We start from the raw sequence: 21,640 nt of genomic DNA, 5'->3' as shown, positions 1-21,640 counted from the left end.
GGATCCCTCTGACAGAGAAGGACTAATTACCAGTTAACGCTGGGTCATTGTCACTGCACCCACTGACCGACTCAAAATTCAGATGGCTAACAATCATATCACCCAGCGTCGTCTTCTCACCTATTGAAGTTTGTCTTGTTTATTGAGTTTAAACTTAACTTCACTGCCTGCCCGCCCACCCAAAAGAAACCGTCCCAATTCTGATCCTCCGGCATTCGAGAGTTCCATATATTGCGTTCAGTCCTGGCCTCCCTGCTATAGGAAAGATGTTGTGAAACTTGAATGGGCTGATAAAAGATTTACAAGGGTGTTACCAGGGATGGAACATCTGAACTATAGAGAGAGGCAGAACAGACTGGTGCAGTCTTCCCTGGAACGTCAGAGGCTGAGGGGTGACCTTATAGTGGTTTACAAAATCATGAAGGGCACAAATAGGGTGAAAAACCAAGCTCCTTTTCCCAGGGTGGGGGAGTCCAAAACTCGAGTGCACAGGTTTAAGGTGAGAGGGGAGAGATTTAAAGGGACCTAACTGGCAATGTTTTCACGCAGGTGATGTGTGTATGGAAGACCTGCCAGAGGATGTGGTGGAGGCTGGTACAATTACAACATTTAAAAGGCACCTAGATGGGTATATGAATAGGAAGGGTATGGACCAAATGCTGACTAGGTTAATTTAGGATACCTGGTTGGCATGGACAAGCTCAATCGAATGCTATGCATCTCTATGACTGTACGACTGTTGATGGTCTTGCCTTCAGCTTCCTGGAGTCTAGACCCTGGAATTCCATTCTGAACCCTTAACCCCTCAAGACTCCACTCTGTCCTTTAAAATGCTCCTTTTCTCATTAAGCCAGCTTTTGTTCATGTGACCTGATACCTCAAGTTAAGGGTTGTGAGACAACCATTTTTACAAGTTAAAAGACACTGTGCAGATATATGTGCATTGTTTGCTGGTGTGCAAATGTTGCACTTGCATACAACCTCTAATTTCAGTCCCTTTCCTTATTCAGGTGCCATGCCTCACATTCAAGTCCCGGGGATAACACCTGAATTCATGCAGACCATCATGCATCAGATTACCCAGCAGGCTATGGCAGCAGCTGGTGCAAGCTCAGGTATGATGACAGAAACACTCTCCTGAACTCAAACGTGACACTTGATTTTGAGAATGGGGCATTGAGCAGAAGAAACAAGCGAGTCATACTAAACCTTTGCAGTTTTCTGGGCCTAAACTGACGTGGAATATAACTCTGAAGGATGGCACAGCCTTGAGCAGAAAATGTTTTCCAAAAAGTACTGGGTCAAGAGAATTTAGTTCTGCAGAGGGGTTGGAGAGGGTGGAGAAGGTTGAGGGCAGATCAAGAAGTGATATTCGTAACTGAGGGATTTTGATAAAATCAGGCAAAGCAGTTCTTTTGCATGCAAGAGAGCCGTAGATTTAAAACGATTAGAATGAAATGAAGAGAAATTTCTGATCACACTAGATCTGGAATGGAACCTGAGCAAATCGATTGTATCAGATTCAGTAGTAATTTTCAAAAGGCAGTTGGGCATGTACCTGAAGAGAAAATCTTTTGTTGGGTGATGGGGAACGGTTTGGATGAAATAGGACAGCTCTCAAAAACTGTATGCATAACTGGCCAAATGGCTGTTTTCTTCACTGAAAAGTTTTGCGCACACTGGTGCATTATACTGTGCTAGCAACAATTAATGCAGATAGCCCTAGGGTTCTGTAGAGTGAGTGTGTGGGCAGAAAAGTTTGAGTCAGTATATATTTCGCAATCCTTTGCAATGGAAAGGAAGCAATTGCGTGATCATTGTGAAGCAATTGTATTTTTTTTCCCAGGTCAGTTTTGAGGGTTTGTTGGAGGAGTGCCTTACACTCTAATGTTGCAGCTTACAGTGACAGGAAACATCTCATGTTTGTGATCATCGTTTGCTGCCGGTTAGGTGTCTCAGGAATGTCACTTGACTCGCTTGTCATTGCAGATCAGTGTAGAATCTACTTGTCAGCCATAAGCTGGAAGCCCAATGTGCATTACTTGGTGTGCTGGTGAATGGCTTCTGCTTCTGGAAACCACTGCTGTGCACATATCCTAGGGGTCTGAGAGGCAGCAAAAACAACTTCCCTCATCCTGGCAACCTATCTGGCGAAATTAAAATAGAAAATACTGGAAATGAGTAGGAGGTTAGGCAGCATCTGTGGAAAGACAAAAAGAGTTCACGATTTCTTGTTGATGACTTTTTGGTTTTAGCACTGGTGAACCTGCTGATTATTTTCCACCACTGTCCAGATTTCCACAACCTGCATTAGTTAGGTTTTGTATGTAACTTATCCAGTCTGCTATGAGGCTGACATTGACTTCAGCTAATCTGCTCCTCCCTTTATACTCAAAAAAAACTCTTAAATTTACTTTTAGATTCTTGGCTGATCTATTGCCATTCTGTATCCTTTTAATCAATTTTGGGGGCCCCTTTCCTAAAATTTTTCAGACCTTCAAATCTTTACAACGCAACATTGGAATCTCTTAATGTAGTGCTGTCATTAATTTCAAGTTGCTGCCTCATTTTTTTGATTTTTCTTGTTTATTGGAATGTATTAATGAATATTTTTGGTTATTATTTCATCTGTTTCCCATGGTTTATTTGCTGCCTTTGCCTGTTTGCCCCATCAACCTTAGCTAGCTCTCCTGTTATACCTTAATTGACTTTTAAAACAATTTTGTCGGAAGCCACGTGTTAAGTATATAGGGCCCTGTACTTTGCAGACAGAAAGAACACACACCCACTGTGCTTGTTTCAACTCAACAAAATTAGGTGACAGCTATTTGCCGGTTCATTTTTCAAGACAGTACTTTGATTGATCAGTGTCAACTTGCCTGGATTAAAATGTGAACAGAATCTTGCAGTTAACTGGCAGTTGTTGTTAACTGGTACACTTTCCTTGGCAATGCCTCTGCCAATCACTCTGCACACTCCTGTGCAGTACAAATGTTTTTCCCTTAAAACTGATATTCATGTGAATTATCCAGATGAGTTAAGATGAAAAAAATTGATCAAGGAATTGGTTTTGAATAAGTTCAGATTCTTGTTTGGCACTGGGGCATGTCTCTTTACAACTTGATATGGAGTTTAATTGTGTTAATCCCATTTTCCAAAGGGCCATTTGCAGAGAGAGTACTAATTAATCCTACATTATTTCACATTAATAGATGTAAAATGGCATTAGTCTTAATGTATATTCCAGGGAACTGCTGAATGTGTATTCTACAAAACAGTCTTTTACATCACGATTCATTTGCCCAGTAAATGTGGAGAATCAAGCCTCCCGTGATTATTACTTTGGTTTGTTCAAGCTGTGAAATATTTCTTGCTAAACATGATGTCCAACAATATAACTACAGTTAGGAATCTTTTAACCTCTGTTTTCTGATGCTTGTAAATCTTGATCTCTAACCATCCTAATTCTGTTTCCTGCTGTCAGAACTAAGATCCTTTCACATATCTGTCCTTAGCTCATTCTTTACTGACAGGGCTGCTGTATTTTAATTCTGTCTGAATTTCTGGAATATTGCATACGGTGAAATATTTATTTCCCAGTCTTATTCACCTTGTAACCATGCTCTAAACAAATTTTGCTATTTGTGCTGAGTTCATCTATCTTACTGCGAATGATTGTTTATTTAGTTAAAGTGCAGAATTTTACTTCGTTATTCCTATTCTTTGTGTGGACCTTATTTGCTGATATTATCAAAATTTTGTCCTTCCTTGCCTTTCGTCAAATCAGTTCACTGCAGGATTGCCTAGATTTTTCTCTTTGGATTTCTAAATTCTTTCACCTGACCCATATCCTCCCACTTTAGATTAAGACCCTACCTGCAGCTCCAGCTATAGTTTGCCAGGACACAGATCCCAGCTCAGTTTATTTGGTGTCCGTCCCAGCAGAAGGGATATCTCTTTCCACAGTACTGCTACCTGTGTCCTATGCATTGAAGCCCTTCTTCCCAGACCGCTCTTTGAGCCACATGCTTAATTCTCATAAATGTGAAACTTTGTCAATTGATGTGTGCGTCAGCTAACAATCCAGAGACTTTTACCTTTTGAGGCCCTACATTTTAATTTGTACCCTAACTTCTCTCATTCTCTCAGCAGAGCATCAATTCAGGCTCATACTTCCAAAGTCGACAATAATGAATTTCCTCTCCAGCAACGGGGAGACCTTCTTAACCTTGGTGCAATGAAGGAAACAGAAATTTTAGTCATAGTATCTAGCCCTATCAGCTAAAATATCTCCCGTCACTACTGTGTTCCTTTAGACTCTTCCCTACTTGAGAGCCATAGAGCTGTGGTCAGTTTACCTATCGGTCAGAGTCAAGACCCCACTGCCCTCTGTCGTTGCGTCCTGGATCACTGTGTCTCTCTGATTTGCAGTCATGCCATCCTGCCCTTGATCTGTTGACCTCCTATAAACTTCTTCCTGAACCTAGTGGGTTTGACTGCCTTTCCAAGACAGAGTGACCATTCCTGTCATGCATGTCGAATCTTACATATTTATTTGATTTGTTAGTTATGAATTTAGTGAAGTCAGAGTAGTTTACAGTCCTCATCTGTGGACAAAAAAAACCTTCTAGCTATTGGATGTAAATCAAAAATTAATGAAAAGCGGGATGGAATAGCGCGTCCCTTCTTTACCAACTTTCCATTTGCATTACCCCGTTACGAAGCACTTTGCTTGACACTTTCAAGCACAGGCAGTACCTTCCAAACACAGCAATGCGATTGAGCAGTTAAGTGTCTTCACTTTTGGGTGCAAGACAGTCAATTAGGATGTTGGAAGGTGTGCTGCAGAGAGCACAAACTCTCAATCTTGTGAAGCTTATGTGGACACTGCCAGCTAAGCAAGACTGTCAGCGTGCTTTTTGGATAGTGCTGCCTCATAAAAATATTGCAGCTGATTAGAATAACCAGTTCCAACAATGCTTAATCCATCCGCCTCCACCGAGAAGCGAAAGCAGCAGCGCGAGGAGAACTGAACGTGTCCGATATCAGGAAGGTCACACAGGGATCAGAGTTGCAAGAGTAAAACACTGTGGATACTGGAAAGCTGACATAAAAGTCTGAAAATGCCAGAAATACTTAGCAGCTCAGGCAACTTCCAGGGTGGTGGGGGAGAGAGAGAAACTGAAATAACCTGTCAGATCTGTGACCTTCCATTGGAATCGTGAATTACTGAAGCAAAGTCACAGACCTGAAATGTTAACGGTGCCTAGGCAGCAGCTGGCAGACCTGCTGAGTGTTTCTGTCTCTATTTCAGGGTAAGCAAACTAACACACCTAAGCTAAAAAGAAGCTGAGTGTTGATCCCAGTTCCATAAAATGATTTAGCTACTTCCCGATAATTTTCTTGTCTTAAGCCACAGCCAAATGCTCGTGGAATTATGCAGTAGGGACAGCTGGCTGCTGGACTTAAGATTGCAGGCCCGGGTGGGGTGGTGCAGAGAGTGGCTATTGTTTGTGGTGCTTTTCTGAAGATGACCAGTGTTACACGTGAGCCAGCGTGCATGGTTTTTCTGTTGGTGCCTCATTTCGTTCTTTTCTTTTGTCTCTCCAACAGGCCAGCAGGTTCCTGGGTTCCAGCCTTCGCCTGCTCGAGTGGTGATCACCCGGCCTCCACCCCCTCCCCCGCGGCAGACTGAGTCAGCATCAGGACAGCAACCTGGCCCACAGGTAACTCTCAAAGATAAATCATAGCATTGGGCTGTGGTAAACTCACTGTCTGCAACAGCAGGTAGAGCCATACAGCGTGGAAAGAGACCCTTCAGTCTGTCTCACCCGTGCCAGCCAAGTTTCCCAAACTGAACTCGTCCCACTTGACTACATTTGGCCCATATCCATCTAAATCTTTCCTGTTCATGTACTTGTCTAAATGTCTTTTGAATGTTGTAACTGTGCCAGTATCTACCACCTCTTGGAGTTCATTCCACAAACAAACCACCCGCTACATGAAAAAAATGCACCTCAGGTCCCTTTTAAATCTCTCTCTTCTCACCTTAAATCTATCCCCTCCAGCTTTGAACTCACCTACTCTCGGGAAATGACATTTGCTTATTCTGCGTATTCGTGCCCTTTATGATTTTATAAGGTCACCCTTCAGCCTCCTGCGCTCCCAGGAAAAAGTTCCCCCTGTCCAGCCGCTCCTTATAACTCAAACCTCCAGTCTCAGTAACATCCTCATAAATCTATTCTGCACCTTCTCCAGTTTAATAGTACCCTTCCTATAGCAGGGTGACCAGAACTGTACACCTATTCAACCACTGTTTTATTAGGGATGTAGCAAAATAAAAGGTCTTTAGGCTGGTATCAAATAATATCGTGGCTCACATTGATGTTCTTGCACTGTATCTCTCTCGCTGTTGTGCTGTGCAGCTACCTCTGCCAATGTGTAATAAGTGTGAAAACAGCTGGCAGGCTGTAAAAGGGCCATCACTGAGCAGAAAGTGTACAAGATTATGCCCAAGGAGCACTCCTGGGATGTCAGTGCTGTTCCCTGCTTAAATTAACCGCACAAGCCTTGGATATGTTTAAGTTTCCTTTTGTAGTTCGAGTCCTCATTACAAACATACAGCTTACTTTCTATACCTACTGTACCACTCCAGGTTCCTCCTGGCTCGACCCCTGCCCCTGATCCTAGCACTGGTACCAGCACCACCCCTGGCCCTGCTACTCTTGCTCAGATGATCACCGGACTGGTTGGGCAACTTCTGATGCAGCCTGTCGTCTTCGGTAAGTGTCTGACTGTCACATGATGTGCAGCCCCTTTTACTTTGTTGTCCACTGTTTTTCTGTCACTTTACAACCCAGGTATCAGCACCGGTAACTCTCAAGAGGCTGTGAGGCCAACCCCTGGTCTGGGACTGGAGCTCTTAGTCTGGGCGAGTGTTTCGGTGCAACTGAAGATGCAGTCCCTCAGGTGAAGTATTCACCTCAGTGTTCCAGCTGCAACAGTGCTTCCTCCTGTTTATGTTCAGCTGGGGATGTTACAGCGCAAGAACAGTAGCTGGGTGACCTCTGCAGAAAGGCCGTGGTGCAGAGATGTTAACAGGGTCTGTTGAAGACGGGTGGGAGGCAGAGATAAAAGGCTGGCACAGACCTGTTCAGCTGAATGGCCTGGTTCTATGCTGTGAATTCTACACAGTAGTCAGTGCCATGGTGTTTTGTGTGATCAGGCAAGCCATTGGAGAAGCTGGATCCTTGTAAGACAGCTCGATTTGTGAGCTCCTCCTGTGGATATTAATGATGTCTCCCTGTGTATGGCTCACTCTCTCTAAATTGAGTTTGGTGTTTCCAGTTTATCCAAATGATTGGGTGTTCGTGCTTTCAGGGTAGTTGTATAGGAGTTACCGGTTCAACGCTTGGACGGTAAGGTGGTAGTTATTGCGCTGGAAAGAGAGTGTAGAGCAATTTTTAATCCGAGGCTGATGTCTGCTTCTGAACAGAAGTGTTAGGAAGTTCTTTATTTTTTAATCATTCACGAATGAGAGCGTCACTGGCTAGGCCAGCACTTATTGCCCATCCCCACCAGAGTCAACCACATTGCTGTGGGTCTGGTGTTGCATGTCGGTCAGACCAGGTAAGGATGGCAGTTCCCTTCCCTAAAGAATATTAGTAAACCAGGTGAGTTTTTCTGACAGTCGACAATGTGACTCCCTCTGTGATTCATGGTCTTAAGCTATTAAGCTATTAATTGGAATCAAATTCCACCATCTGCTGAAGGGGGATTTGAACCTGGGATACCAGAACATTATCTGGGTCTCTGGACTAACAGCCCAGTGGTAATACCACTAGACTGTTGCCTCCTGGTTCCTCCCCAGTTGTCTTCTGCCTGATGAAGGCTGCAGCGAGCATGGAGCTCTTCGATAAACACTTTCCAGTCTTGCTAAGCCGTATTTACTCCCAAGACCCTGTCTATGATATTCACTCACATGTTTCATGAAATGCACCCTCCCCGTTATTGCCAGTGTTTGGAGAGAAGCTGGTGATGGGCCCCTCCTGCTTTTCTTTGGGCGAGTAAACTTTCTCCACAGCATTTCTGCGATACTCGGCAAGTGTCTTCAGGTTTCGTCGGGCAGTCTCTCACTTCTCCTTCTTGTGTTCCCCGCAGCCCAGCCCCCGACTAGCGACAGCGGCACCGCAGCGGCCACCGGCGCCAGCACGACAGCTGCCTCGACCACCGCCACGTCTGCCACGGCCGGCCAAGCCCCCACCTCCACCACCAACTCCACCGGGACCACAGCCTCAGCCACGGCGGATGGCAGCAACCAGCCCCCTGTCGCCCCCCCCGACGTCCAGTTCTCACAGCTCCTCGGCAACCTCCTGGGAGCAGCAGGCACCGGGGTCGCCGGCGTGGGCAGCGTGGGCTCACCCACCGTCACCGTGACGTTGCCGGGGATGCCGGCCTTCGTGCAGGGCATGACCGAATTTCTGCAGGTGAGGCAGGGCGCTGTCACAGAAGGACACTCGGGACGCGGCCCTCAAAAAGGGGAAGGGAATGAGGGCTGGAGTGCAGCGGGTGGGTGAAGGGGTGGGCGTGGGAGTCGGGGATAGTGTTTGCTACCTTTGTTACAGAGAGCCAGCTGAAGCAGAGGAATCGCAGTCGTACGGCACAGACAAGATTCTCTGGCCCATTGGCTAAAGATGCACTAATCCCGGTTTCCTGCACTCATCCCAATTCCTTGTGTCCAGGCGGCCTCCCACGTTGTATCAATGATTAGACTGCTGCAGCATGTGCAACGAGTAAACCGTGGAGCCTGGTGCCTGAGGTTTGAATCTGTAATCGCTGCCCCACAAAGCGGGAGTTAGCCCCGTTACCCGCAGGCATTTGGTTCCTCAACTCAGTTTGTTTGGATATGAGATCTGACCAATGTACACTAGAGCTACATTTGCTGTGTGGATTGCGACCCTTGAAGTCCTTTTCACCAAATTCCGGCCTTTTTCCCCACGTCAGTTGAAATAGGGCACGAGTATAAGAAACTAAATTGAAACAACATTGCTGGAGAAACTCAACAGGGTCTGGCATAGCATCCGTGGGGCGAAGGGGAATCCCACTCAGACCTGAAACATTAGCTCTGCTTTCTCTCCACTTATGCTGCCTGGACTGCTGAATTTCTCCAGAAATTTCTGTTCCTGTTTTTTTTTAATCAGAGCTGCAGCAGCTCTTTGACGTACGGATGTAGGAACAGGCTGTCTGGCTCTTGGAGCCTGCTCCGCCGTTCACTAATGCAGTGGCTGTTGTGCATGTGACCTCTAACCCTGCACAAGGGCAAGGCCACACCTGAAATACTGTGTACAGTTTTGGTTGCCTAACTTGAGAAAGGATGTACTGGCAGTGGAGGGGGCGCAGAGGCAGTTTGCTAGATTGATTCCAGAGTTGAGAGCGTGGCCTTATGAGGACAGATAGAGTCGCCTGGGTCTATGGTCATTTGAAGTTAGAAGAATAAGGGGACAATTTACTAGAAACGTTTATAAAATTACGAAGGGAATGCATAAGATAGAAGCAGGGTCAAACTAGAACTAGGGGGCAAGGCCTCCAAATAAGGGCGAGCAGATTTAGGGCTGAGTTCAGGAGGAACTTCTTCACCCAAAGGGTTGTGGCTGTGTGGAATTCCCTGCCCAATGAAGCAGTTGTGGCTTCTTCATTGTATGTTATTAAGGCAAAGAAAGATTTTTGAACACTAGCGAAATTAAGGGTTATGGTGAGCAGATGGGTAACTGGAGCTGAGTCCACGAAAAAAAAATCAGCCATGATCTTGAATAATAGGAACTGCAGATGCTGGAGAATCCAAGATAATAAAATATGAGGCTGGATGAACACAGCAGGCCAAGCAGCATCTCAGCCATGATCTTATTGAATGATAGAGCAGGCTCGAGGGGCCAGATGGCCTATTCTGGCTCCTATTTCTTATTCTCTCATAAACCTCGACGTTTTTGCCCATCAAAAAACTGTCTGCCTCAGCGTCGAATGTATTCAGTATCCCAGCCTCTGCTGCTTGCGCAGCCAGAGAGAGTGAATGACAAGAAATTCCTCTGCCTCTCCCTGTTCACCCTTCCTCCCTGCATTTTGGAGGCTGTGCCCACTCTATTTCTAGATGTCCCTGCGAGAGGTGACGTCCTCTCAGCATCCACCTTTCAGAATCAATTTCTTTCCAGCCCTCGTCAGAACTCCAATGAGTAAAGACCTAAGGCCATGCTTTCCTCAGTGTCCCAGGAATTGCCTAGGAATGGATCTGGACTGGGCGATGTATAGCAGATACTTTGTAAGCACTCGCCTGATATGTGCCAGGACCGTGTAGCAAATTTGTTTGACTCTCGGGCATGTGATAGAAGGATCCCCCTTGTTTTGCATTCCCTATCCAATCTTGTGCCCACTTGTACCTGGGCAAGAATTTTGCATCAGAGGATTGTAATGTGACATTCTCTGTAGCGTCAAGGCCTCTAGGACTGCTTACCTTCACCGTCTCATCTCTCCTTCCACAGGCGGCGCAGGGGGCTGCCACAGTGCCCCAACCAGCTCCGGCCGCCTCCCAGCCGACAACTCAGGCAGCACCTTCTCCTCCTCCTCCCCCTGCACCTACTGCTCCTCCGCCCCAGTTGCAGCCGAACCAGGACAGGGCCGGCAGCAGGCAGCAGGCTGGAGCAGACACCCTGACTCCGGAGTTCTTCACCAGCGTGGTGCAGGGGGTGCTGTCCTCCATGATGGGCTCGCTGAATGCACAGCAGGGTAGCACGGAGAGCATCGCCGATTTCATCCAGCGACTGAGCGGCACCAGCAATATCTTCGAGCCGGGAGCAGATGGCGCTCTAGGTGCGTTGGTCACTTCCCCACGTTCAGTTTGATAAACAGGTCGGAGATTTTTCGTTCAGCCACGCCTTTAGCTCTGAATGTACGGTCCTTTGGGCCTCAGAGCAGTTGAGTGGCACTTCTCCCCTGGAGAAGCAGAATGCTGTAGAAGATGGTTCTTAAATGTGAATGCAGTGTTTGGTATTCACTTGAAGATGTGTCATGTGTTTTATGACTATTATTGTATGGGAATGGGGAGTGATATATTTGGTGTGGTTACCAACCCATTCAGTGTTTATCTTTGAGAAAGCATCTTATTATTTTCTCAGTTTCATTTGTTCACCTGGTGACCTTGCCCCTCTCTTTCTGGTGTAAGTGTTGTGTCTCACCTCCTTGCTCTGTCCTGCGTTCGCATTATCTTGTGCTGTTCTTGTCCGTGCAGGATTCTTCGGCGACCTCCTGTCTCTCATTTGCCAGAACTTTTCCATGGTGGACATGATCATGTTGCTGCATGGTCAGTTCCAGCCCCTGCAACGCATCCAGCCTCAGCTGAACCACTTCTTCCAGGAGCAATACCTCAACAACCAGGAGCCAACAGAACAGACCATCCGGGTAAGCCGAGGAACCGGTCTCCCTTACAGGCTGGAATTTCATCAAAGGGTTTTGGCTTGGTTGTTCAATATGAGCCAGTATTTGACCAGGACTGATCTAATCAGGTTGATTCCAAGCCCAAACCTATGAGCCATTGTAGTGAAGGGTCTGAAGGGTCTGAGCCATTGTAGTGTTCACCTGTTATATGGTGAGTTTGGGCTTTCTGTAGGTTTGTCCACTGTAGCACCCACGGCACTTCATAGGAGCAGTGATCTGCTGGCTGAGGTAACGGCGCCGTGTGGTGAATGCACATGGTTACTGTGGTTTGTCCTGGATAATCCTTTGCCATGAGGCGATACACAGATGCATATTCTTTTCATTCTAGGCATCAACAGACGTCTTGATAAATGGTCTGGAGGAGTATATCCAAGAAAGCTTTGTAAGTATGCCCTAAACACACACACTTCGTGTGGTTGCAGGGGTATAGTGGTATAATTTTCTTCACTGAACTACTCTCCCACAATTGTAGATTGATGTGTTCCACGGTAACTTTGAAGTTGCAGTTTGAGGTTCCAGTAGCGGGCAGTGGGCAGTTGGCATCAAGTCCCCAGCACAACATGTTGCATGCTGAGCAGTTAGAGCTGGGGCGATAGGGCGATGGCTTAGAAGGAAGGTGGAGATGCCTTGGCCTGGAACATATTACCACTCTTCTTGCCTTTCCTTTGCAAAGAATGTTAGACTAATTAAAAGTTAGATCAGATGGGATTCGGGGTAAGCTTGCCAATTGGGTATAAAATTGGCTTTATGGTGAGAGACAGAGGGTGGTGGTGGAGGGTTGTTTTACAGGCTGGGGCCTCGTTACCAATGGGTGTTCCACGGAGATTGGAACCGGGTCCAATTTTGTTTGTCATTTATGGAAGTGATTTTGATGAGAATGTAGGCGGCATTGTTAGCAAGTTTGCAGATGATACCAACATTGATGGTCTCGTGGATTGTATAGCAGGTTTTTTTTTACAAAGAGATCTTAATTGGGTGAATGGGCTGAGGAGTGGCAGATGGAGTTTAATTTAGATAAATGATTTGGTCATACGAACAAGGGCAGGACTTGTACAGTTAATGGTAGGGCCCTGGGTAGTATTGTAGAACAGACACCTAGAGATTCAGGTGTGCAATTATGTGAAATTTGCATCACAGGTAGACAGTGTAGTTAAGAAGGGTCTCTGGTCCTGACATCTTAACTCTGATGTTTTCTGCAGAGATGACGTGCTGAGCAACTTCTGTTTTTGTTTCTGATTTACAGTATCTGCAGTTCCTTGGGTTTTTAATGTGGTTAAGAAGGCGTTTAGCACACTTGCCTTCATTGCTCAGACCTTTCAGTATAGGAGTTGGTATGTCATGTTGAGGTTGTGTAGGACATGGTTGTGTACTGTGTGCAGTCATGGTCATCCTGTGATAGGAAGGCTGTTATTAAACAGGAGAGGGTAAGAAAAGATTTACCAGGATGTTACCAGGAATGGAGAGTTTGAGATTTAAAAATAGACTGGAAAGGCTGGGATTTCTTCATAGGAGGTTGAGGAGTGACCTTATTGAGGTTTATAAAATCATGAGCACAGATAAGGTGAATCACAAGGGTCTTTTCCCTAGGTTGTGGGAGTTCAAAATAAGGAAGGATATTTTTAAGGTGTGAATGTGAAGATGTAAAAAGGAGATGAGGAGCAATTTCTTTACACACAGTGGTTCGTGTGTGGGATGAACTGCCAGAGGAAGTGGTGAATGCAGCTACAGTTACAATATTTAAAAGACATTTGGATAAGTATTGAATAGGAAAGGTTCGGAAGGATGTGGGCCAAATGTAGGAGGGTGGGACCTGATTTAGTTTGAGAACATGATTGGCGCAGACTCGTTAGATCAATGCTTTATGCCGCTAAATGATTGCTTGTTTGGGGTCTGATAGAGAGCTGATTTTGTTTATAATAATGGCCTGATATGAAACCATGCTGCCTGCTGATGTAATAAAATGTGAGGCTGGATGAACACAGCAGGCCAAGCAGCATCTCAGGAGCACAAAAGCTGACGTTTCGGGCCTAGACCCCCCTTCAGAGAGGGGGATGGGGAGAGGGAACTGGAATAAATAGGGAGAGAGGGGGAGGCGGACCGAAGATGGAGAGTAAAGAAGATAGGTGGAGAGCTTCTTTACTCTCCATCTTCGGTCCGCCTCCCCCTCTCTCCCTATTTATTCCAGTTCCCTCTCCCCATCCCCCTCTCTGATGAAGGGTCTAGGCCCGAAACATCAGCTTTTGTGCTCCTGAGATGCTGCTTGGCCTGCTGTGTTCATCCAGCCTCACATTTTATTATCTTGGAATTCTCCAGCATCTGCAGTTCCCATTATCTCTGCCTGCTGATGTTGTTTGTTTTCTCTCTAGGCATCTGTTGTAGTGCGTGATGATGTGAACATCACTCGTACAAATTTGGATTTCTTAAGAGAGCAGTTCAACAGAATCGCCACACACATTCTCCAGTGCACTGGTACTGTATGCAGTGGCTTGCTGCTGCTGCTGTTTGTTTATTTGCTTCCTTTTGCTGACCCCTCTTCTGCTTTCATCCCAACCCCTTCCTCGCCTCCATGCTAGTTTTCTGCTGGCCTTCAGTTCAAATAGGTGCTTAAGTCGCTCTGGGATAGTTCTTTAAGTAGGGGTAGGGACCTCTGTTACTTTACCTGATTAATAAACCTTATCCCGTTCTCCCCCTCCCCCCCCAACCGAGTGACGCATATGCCAGTTTCTTGGGATGACAAATGGGCAGAAATCCCGGTAAATTTCCCTCCTGTCAGCAAACTACAGGGGTTTCTGACCCTATTTGGTTGAGATCAGCTGTTGCAGCACACTGTCTTGGAGCTGCACTTGGATTTGACCCACTAAGCTGTCAGGGAGTGGTAGAGAAACTCTTTTCTCATTCAGTCACTCCTTCATTTGCCTGCTATAGCCTTCTTTCTCTCACTTGTCCTGGCTTAATGTTCTCTTTGACATCTCTTTCTCTCCGCCCCCTCCCCTCCCTCTCTCTGTCTCTTCCTACAGACGCTAGTTTTGGTCACCGGCTGCTGGAGTTGTGTAATCAGGCTCTGTTTGAGTGCTTGGCGCTGAACCTGTACAGTCTACGAGGAGAGCAGAGTGCGTTGACCACAGTAATCAATGATCGGATCGTAAGTGAGCTTTTACGTTCAGGGACCAGAGCAAAACCTTGGGAAATGGTAGCAGATAACGATAGTGTCTCAGAGCCAACATCACTGGAGTTGTATCGAGAGGCCCAGGCTATTGCCCCTGGGGTTATGGGGGAGTCAAATTCCACAGGAGCAGCTTATAAATCTAAAATATAAATCTGAACTTAATTTCAATTGTTGCTAATCCCGATGTCGACAGGAGCATGCCAATAAAGTCACTGGATTGGTAATCCTGAAGCCTGAGCAAACATTCTATCAATGTAGATTCAAATCCTGCCATAGCATTTGGTGGAATTTAGAATCGATTATTAATTAGCTAATTAATTTAGTTTAATTAATAATCTGGAAGTATAAAATAATGGTGACCATGAAGCTATTTTTGATAGTTATGAAGGCTCGTTTGGTTCGTTGATACCTATTAGAGAAGGAAACCTTACCATCCTTACCTGGTCTGAACTGCATGACCCCAGACCACCTCAGCATTGTGGTTAACTGCACTCTGAAAAGTTCTAGCATGCCACTCAGTTCAAGGGAAGACAGGGAGGGCCAATAAATTCTGTGTTGCAGGCGGCAATCCCATGAGATACTCCAGTACAGATCCGAGTTTCTAAAAGTCTTTACGGCACTCGTGTATCGCAGCGTGAAACGACGGCCGTATTTGAGGCACTGTTGTAAAACTTGGCAAACTATGCCTTCCTACATACTGCCGCTCCCTCCCTTTCCCCTACTCTCCTCCCCTTTCTCCATCTCTTCCTTTTACCTCGTTTTTCTTGTATCCTTCCGTATGGTCCCACTTAACCTTCAGACTGTGCATCAGCGCATTGGGTCAATAGTGCTCCTGATTACAGTTCGCTTGTGAGCCCCAATGCTGCGGTGTTCAGAAGTAAGTTTAGGCTGGGAGCACTGTGTTCTAATTGCCTTTCGTTCCTCTTCTGCCTTTCTTCAACCACCACAGCGACGTATGTCGGTGGATGTTAACCCCTCGCTGGTGAACTGGCTGACCACTATGATGGCAATGAGGCTACAAGTGATCATGGAACATATGCCAGTGACAGAGGAGCAGATCCTGCAGTACGTCAGGAGGAGGCTGCCTCAGGAGCCAGCGGCCCAGCAGGTAATTCGCTATTAGCTCTGGCAAAGAGGGAAAACATCCCTACGTTCTAGTGTTAAGTGCCCAAGAAGAGTGCCTTTTATTGGATTGCTGCCACTGAGGCATTGCTGAATGAATTTTCATGGATGTACCATCCACAGCCAGTAGATTATGCTTTAACTGTAGTGGCTGTTCTGTACTGGAAAATGCAGCATCCTGGGTCCCCCAGCCAACAATACAATAAGTACCAGGTCAGTTGTTATGACGTCTAAACATAAAACACTAGAATGAATCAGAAGGGCGGAGGTCCTGATGAAAGGTCATCGACCTGAAAGGTAATTCTGAAACAAAATCAGAAAATGCTGGAAGTAAGCGTTGAGACACCATCCGTGGAGGGAAAAGCAGGTCGTTTAGGTGATGGCTGCAGATGAATATTCTGAGGTCGCTGTGTGGAAACCCTCCCACTTCCATAAAAAAACAGCAACACTGTTCTTCCCAAGTAGTGCTGTGGAGCTTTGACAGATCTGATCTGGAGGTAGCTAACCAGTTAACCCTTCCTGCACCAGTTCCGTTTTTTTTTGGCTGGTATTTGTGATGCAGAGCTGTTCTCATCCCTTATTGAACTCCCCAGGTTGAATCGTTATGTGCTGGTTTGGGTGCGCAGACGGTTGCACAGAGTTCAGCACCGTTCACAACTGCTTTGTACTTAAGCTGCCCATTTGTAGCAAGACCCCGACAATATCCAGGCTTGGGTTGACAAGTGGCAAATAAAAGCAAAATGCTGCAGATGTCAGAAATATGAAATGAAAGCAAATTTCTGGAGAACTCAGCAGGTCTGGCAGTATCTTGTGGAGAGAGAAACAGTTAATGTTTGGAGTGTGTTAATGTGTTCTGCGGAAGGGTCATCAGACCCAAAACATTAACTCTTTTTCTCTTCACAGATACTGCCAGACCTGCTGAGCTTTTCCAGTAACTTTGTTTTTGTTCCTGATTTACAGAGTGTGCAGTTTATTTTGGTTTTTATAAAGAAAGAACCTAAACGTAGTCCCTTGGTAATCAGTGGTTTTATCATCACAGAATCCCTCACTCGCCATATCTGGTTGGGTGTGCACAGTTACTGTTGACTAGTAAGTGAACTAGACTAGCTGTTATATATACTGTCTCTATGAGCGCAGGTCAAAAGCTGGGAATCCTCAGTGAGTAACTCTCTGAAGCCTATCCACCATCTACGAGGCACAAATCAGGTGTGCAATGGATTGATCCACACTTGACTGTATGAGTTCAACTCCAACGATACTTGAGATGCTTAACACCATCCAGGGCAAAGTAACCTGCTTGTCTGGCACCACATGCACAAACATTCAAACCTTCCAAAGTGACACTTAGTAGCAGCAGTGTATACCCTCTACGAGGTGCGCTGCAGAAGTTTGCCAAGGCTCTATAGACAGCACCTTCTAAACCCATGTTTGCTGTCACCTAGAAGGACCAGGGTAGCAGGTAGATGGGAACACCATCACCTGTAAGTTCCCTACTCAGCCAGTCGCTAGTCTGACTTGGAAATATGTCACTGCTCCTTCCACATTCCTCGGCCAAGATCCTGAAATTCTCTCCCTGACAGCTTGTGGGTCTGCCTACAAGAAATAAACAACAGTGTTTTAAGATGGCAGCTCACCAGCACCTTCTCGAAGGCAAGTAAGGATGGACAATCAGTGCTGGCACGCACGTACCACAGATTAATTTGTTTAAAAAATGCAAGTTATTGATAAACTAACAGTGCTTTCTTCAATGCAGAATGTGTCTGAAGAATGTATGGAGGAGCACCCAGTCGAGTCTGAAGAGGCTGTACAGGAAGCACCACAGGTAATGAGAGAAGCCCCCAGCCTTTTAATAGCAACAGGCAGAACTGAAATGTTCACTTCCAACACAATCCTTAAAAGCCAGCCTTCCAGCCTGGCCACTCTTGGTAAATACTGCACACCATTTGTTACTCTGACAAGATAATGGATGCCGACCTCCCACTTTCAAAGACCTGGGTGCACTCTTGTGGCGTAGTGGTTGTGCCCCTATCCCTGGACCAGGACGCCCATGTTCAAGTCTTACCTGCATTTTTAAGTGTGTGAGCACACCTCTGAACAGGTTGATTAGAAAAATGGATTATTTTTAAAAATGTCAAATTCCTTAGTCTGGAGCTGTTGATGGAAGTTATCTGATAACATCCAGCTCTTGTCAGAATGCAAGCACAGGCAGGTAATGACAGGGGCCCACATATACCTCCTGTTGCGTTGAGACAGAGTTGTGGATGGGGCTGGTGTGAACATAGCTGACAATGCATGAGATGAACGAGCGGCAATCAACATACCTTGTGACTTTGATTCACTAAGCACTGTGCAGTGATAGACGGGAAACTCGGTATAGCTGAAATCCTATAATGGCAGCAACGACTTTCCCAAAGCAGCGAGGGCAATGTGCTGCTTGTGGTTGGGGAGTTGGGCGTGGGTGGGCTAGGATGTGACAAACCATCAGTGATTTCAAAAGGAATTTGGAATGCTCCATTCAATTCTGGTCACTCTGCTATAGGAAGGATGGCACGAAACTTGAAAGGGTTCAGAAAAGATTTTTTGGGATGTTGCCAGGGTTGGGAGTTTGAACTACATGGAGAGGCTGAATAGGCTGGGGCTATTTTCCCCGCAGTGTCTGAAGTTAAGGGGTGACCTTATAGAAGTTTATCAAATTGTGAGGGGCGTGGATAAGGTTAATAGTTGAGGTTATATCTCCCAGGATAGCAAAGTCCAAAACTAGAGGGCATAGATTTAAGATGAGAGGGGAAGGATTTAAAAGGGGACCTAAGGGGTAACTTTCTCATGCAGAGGGTGGTGCGTGTGTGGAATGAGCTGCCAGAGGAAGTGGTGGAAGCTGGTATAATTACAACATTTAAAAGGCTGTGGATGGGGTATATGAATAGGAAGGGCTTAAGAAGGATATGGGCCAAATGCTGGCAATATTGGACTAGATGAATTTAGGAAATCTGGTTGGCATGGACAAGGCTCTAGTCCATGCTGTATAGCTCTGACTGTGTGGCTGCAGGGCCTGAGCAGAGACTGTGGGGCTGACTGAATTGCTCTTCAGGGACCTGACAGGGACATGCTGGACCAAATAGCTTCCTTCTATGATTGTGAAACCAATGTGTTGAGACCCTGGCTGCTAGTTGGCATTTTCAATATTGAAAGGGAGGTGGTGGCGTCGTGGTATTCTCGACGGACTGTTAATCCAGACACCCAGATAATGTTCCGGGGTCCCAGGTTTGAATCCCATCACATCAGATGGTGGAATTTGAATTCAATAAAATAGCTGGAATTAAGAATCTAATGATGACAGTGAACCCATTGTCGATTGTTGGAAAAACCCGCCTGGCTCACTAATTCCCTTTAGGGAAGGAAACTGCCATCCTTACCTTAGCTGGTCTGGCCTACATGTGACTCCAGACCCACAGCAATGTGGTCGACTCTTAACTGCCCTCTGGGCAATTAGGGCATGGGCAATAAATGCTGCCTGGTCAGCATCGCCCCTCATCCCATGAATAAATAAAGGAAAAGAAATTGGAATTCCTCACCAGCCAACCTACCATCAAAAACTTGCCCTGAGATAATTATTTCAAGAGGCCCTGTAATTTCCTTCCCTGCTGTTGGTTGAAGTGTCTGTGCCCTCTTTTGTTTCGATTGAGAGTTTACGTAGATGCTGGCTACCTTTAAAACGTGACCTCCCAGTGCCCCCATCCTTCCCAGTAATTTAGGGCGTTTTTGCTTTGGCTTGACAGAGGAAGGACTCTACTGCTTCTCCGGCTCCTGCCACCACCGCAGAGGAGGTGATGTCAACGGAGCCTGCTGTATCAATGGGGGCGGACGCTGCGCAGAGGGAAGGGTCGGAGGCAGAGCCTTGGGTGGCTGCTGTGCCACCGGTAAGTTACCCCTTGTGTCTGATTTCTGTCGCTCCGCTCAGTCTCCACAGCCTGTCCCTCCGTCACCGTCCCTCCTGTGTTTACCTGGCAGTCCCTGTAGCGCAGTTACGCTGCTCGATGTCAGCATTCTGGTTCCACGTTCCCACTGTGCTCCAGGTCATAAAGTCTCTCCTCAATTCCCTGTTGGGTTTACTGATGACTGTTTTCTGTGAGCGACCTCTCGTCTTGCAAAAAAACCGCCGCCGCCACCACCATCACACGTGAGAATCTTTCCTCTGTGGATTCCCCTGCCAGTCCTTTCGTAATTTTAAAGTCCTTGGTTTTCTGTGGAAGAACCCCAGCCTATAACAAAAGATCTGTGTCTTGTTTCTCGTACCCAGGACAGTGTGTCTTTCTCTATTTTTTTTGTGGGATGTGGGCGCCACTGGCTCGGCCCAGCATTTCTTCCCCATCCCTAGTTGCCCTTGAGAAGGTGGTGGTGAGCTGCCTTCTTGAACCGCCTTATTCCTCCTGCTTGGATTGACCCACAATGCTATTAGGGAGTGAATTCTAGGATTTTGACCCAGCGACAGTGAATATATTTCTAAGTCAGGATGGTGAGTGCCTTCGCGGGAAACTTGGAGGTGGTGGTGTTCCCATTTATCTGCTGCCCGCGTCCCTCGAGATGGAAGTGGCCGTGGCTTTGGAAGGTGCTGCCTGAGGATCTTTGAATTTCTGCAATGCATCTTGCAGGTAGTAACTTACAGGTTGTGGAGCTCATTAGTCACACCCCACCCCAGCCCCCAACGTCAGACGTTGTCCTGGCCCCTGGCGCAGATGGGGGTTTCAGATACTGTCCCTCTGGGAGTAGACAGAACAATGGGTCAGTCTCTGTTATCTTTCCCCACTTTGGGACCGACTGGTGCAGCAGGTGAGACGCTCTAGAACTGGGCAGCGCAGTGGGTTCAGTGCACATGATTGTGACCTTTTGTTGCTTTCTGTCTCAGGAGTGGGTGCCCGTAATCCGACAGGACATCCAGACCCAGAGGAAGATGAAGCCACAGCCTCCTCTCAGTGACGCCTACCTCAGCGGCATGCCAGCTAAACGGCGAAAGGTACCGCACTTTCCCCGTGATCTTATCCATGTGTCTCTCACTTCAACCAGTGCTAACAGGTTTGATAAACATAACAGGAGAACAATGAAAGTGAGCTGGCTGTCAAGTTGATATATTTTATAGAGGTATTAAACCATTGATTAGTACTCATCTGAGATGTTTTACCTAATCTTGGCCTTGCACTCCAGGGGGCAAAAAACAAAATTGTTAAGATTATGAGGAGAAGGCCAAACAGATTTGTTAAAAGGATACTAGAGATGAAACTGTATAGAGAAGCTGAGATTGTCCTCCCTCATATGGAGAGCAGGTTGTGGCATGAATGGTGTTTCAACAGAGTAATTGAGGACAAACTAATTATCATTAGGTAACCGCATGAACCAAGTTTACGAGAATTGGCTCAAAAATCAACAAGTCACGATCTGCAGTGCACTTCGTGTGAAAGGGTGGTGGAAGCAGCAGCAGTTTTTGACAAGGGTTTGTATGAATTACTTGGGAAGGACTGTTTTCAGGTTATGTCAATGGCAGAGGAGTAAGACTGATTGTGTATCTCTTGCACAAAGCAGAATGGCTTCACCGTGTGCTGTATGATGCTATAACGCGGCTCAGAAACAGTAAAATTTTATGTTTTTCTGTGGCGCCTCGTTTTCAGGGCCCTTCACCCGATGCAGTGCAGCCAGTGTCCCAACGCGACAGCTCGGTGATATTTAAATTCAGTAAATGGAACCTGGATTGGAAAGCTGGCCATGGGGATGGTGACCGCGGAACTGTCTTCGATTGTCATCAAAAACCCATCTGTTTGTTAAGCATCTCTAGGAAGGAAAATCTGCCACCTTTACCTGGTCTGGCCTGCACGTGAC

At 46.3% G+C, this 21,640-nt stretch overlaps 1 protein-coding gene across 6 annotated transcripts in view; it reads left to right on the top strand.

Annotated features, from left to right (window-relative positions):
• Positions 1–21,640, top strand: part of LOC125446472 (large proline-rich protein BAG6-like) — a 96,585-nt gene that overhangs the window by 72,058 nt on the left and 2,887 nt on the right. For all 6 annotated transcript variants that reach the window (XM_048520070.2, XM_048520069.2, XM_048520071.2 and 3 more), the window contains 13 exons: positions 1,011–1,115; positions 5,614–5,726; positions 6,656–6,782; positions 8,161–8,486; positions 10,533–10,860; positions 11,279–11,448; positions 11,813–11,866; positions 13,851–13,953; positions 14,502–14,626; positions 15,600–15,758; positions 17,526–17,594; positions 19,549–19,689; positions 20,676–20,783. In XM_048520070.2, coding sequence (XP_048376027.2) covers positions 1,011–1,115; positions 5,614–5,726; positions 6,656–6,782; positions 8,161–8,486; positions 10,533–10,860; positions 11,279–11,448; positions 11,813–11,866; positions 13,851–13,953; positions 14,502–14,626; positions 15,600–15,758; positions 17,526–17,594; positions 19,549–19,689; positions 20,676–20,783 — 1,928 coding nt within the window. The remainder of the gene's footprint in view (positions 1–1,010; positions 1,116–5,613; positions 5,727–6,655; positions 6,783–8,160; positions 8,487–10,532; positions 10,861–11,278; positions 11,449–11,812; positions 11,867–13,850; positions 13,954–14,501; positions 14,627–15,599; positions 15,759–17,525; positions 17,595–19,548; positions 19,690–20,675; positions 20,784–21,640) is intronic.

This window comes from Stegostoma tigrinum, chromosome 34 (genome assembly GCF_030684315.1).
Source record: "Stegostoma tigrinum isolate sSteTig4 chromosome 34, sSteTig4.hap1, whole genome shotgun sequence".
NCBI classification, from domain to species: domain Eukaryota; kingdom Metazoa; phylum Chordata; class Chondrichthyes; order Orectolobiformes; family Stegostomatidae; genus Stegostoma; species Stegostoma tigrinum.
Note: the sequence above shows the minus strand (reverse complement) of the source record. Positions and strands in the feature narration are given on the sequence as shown.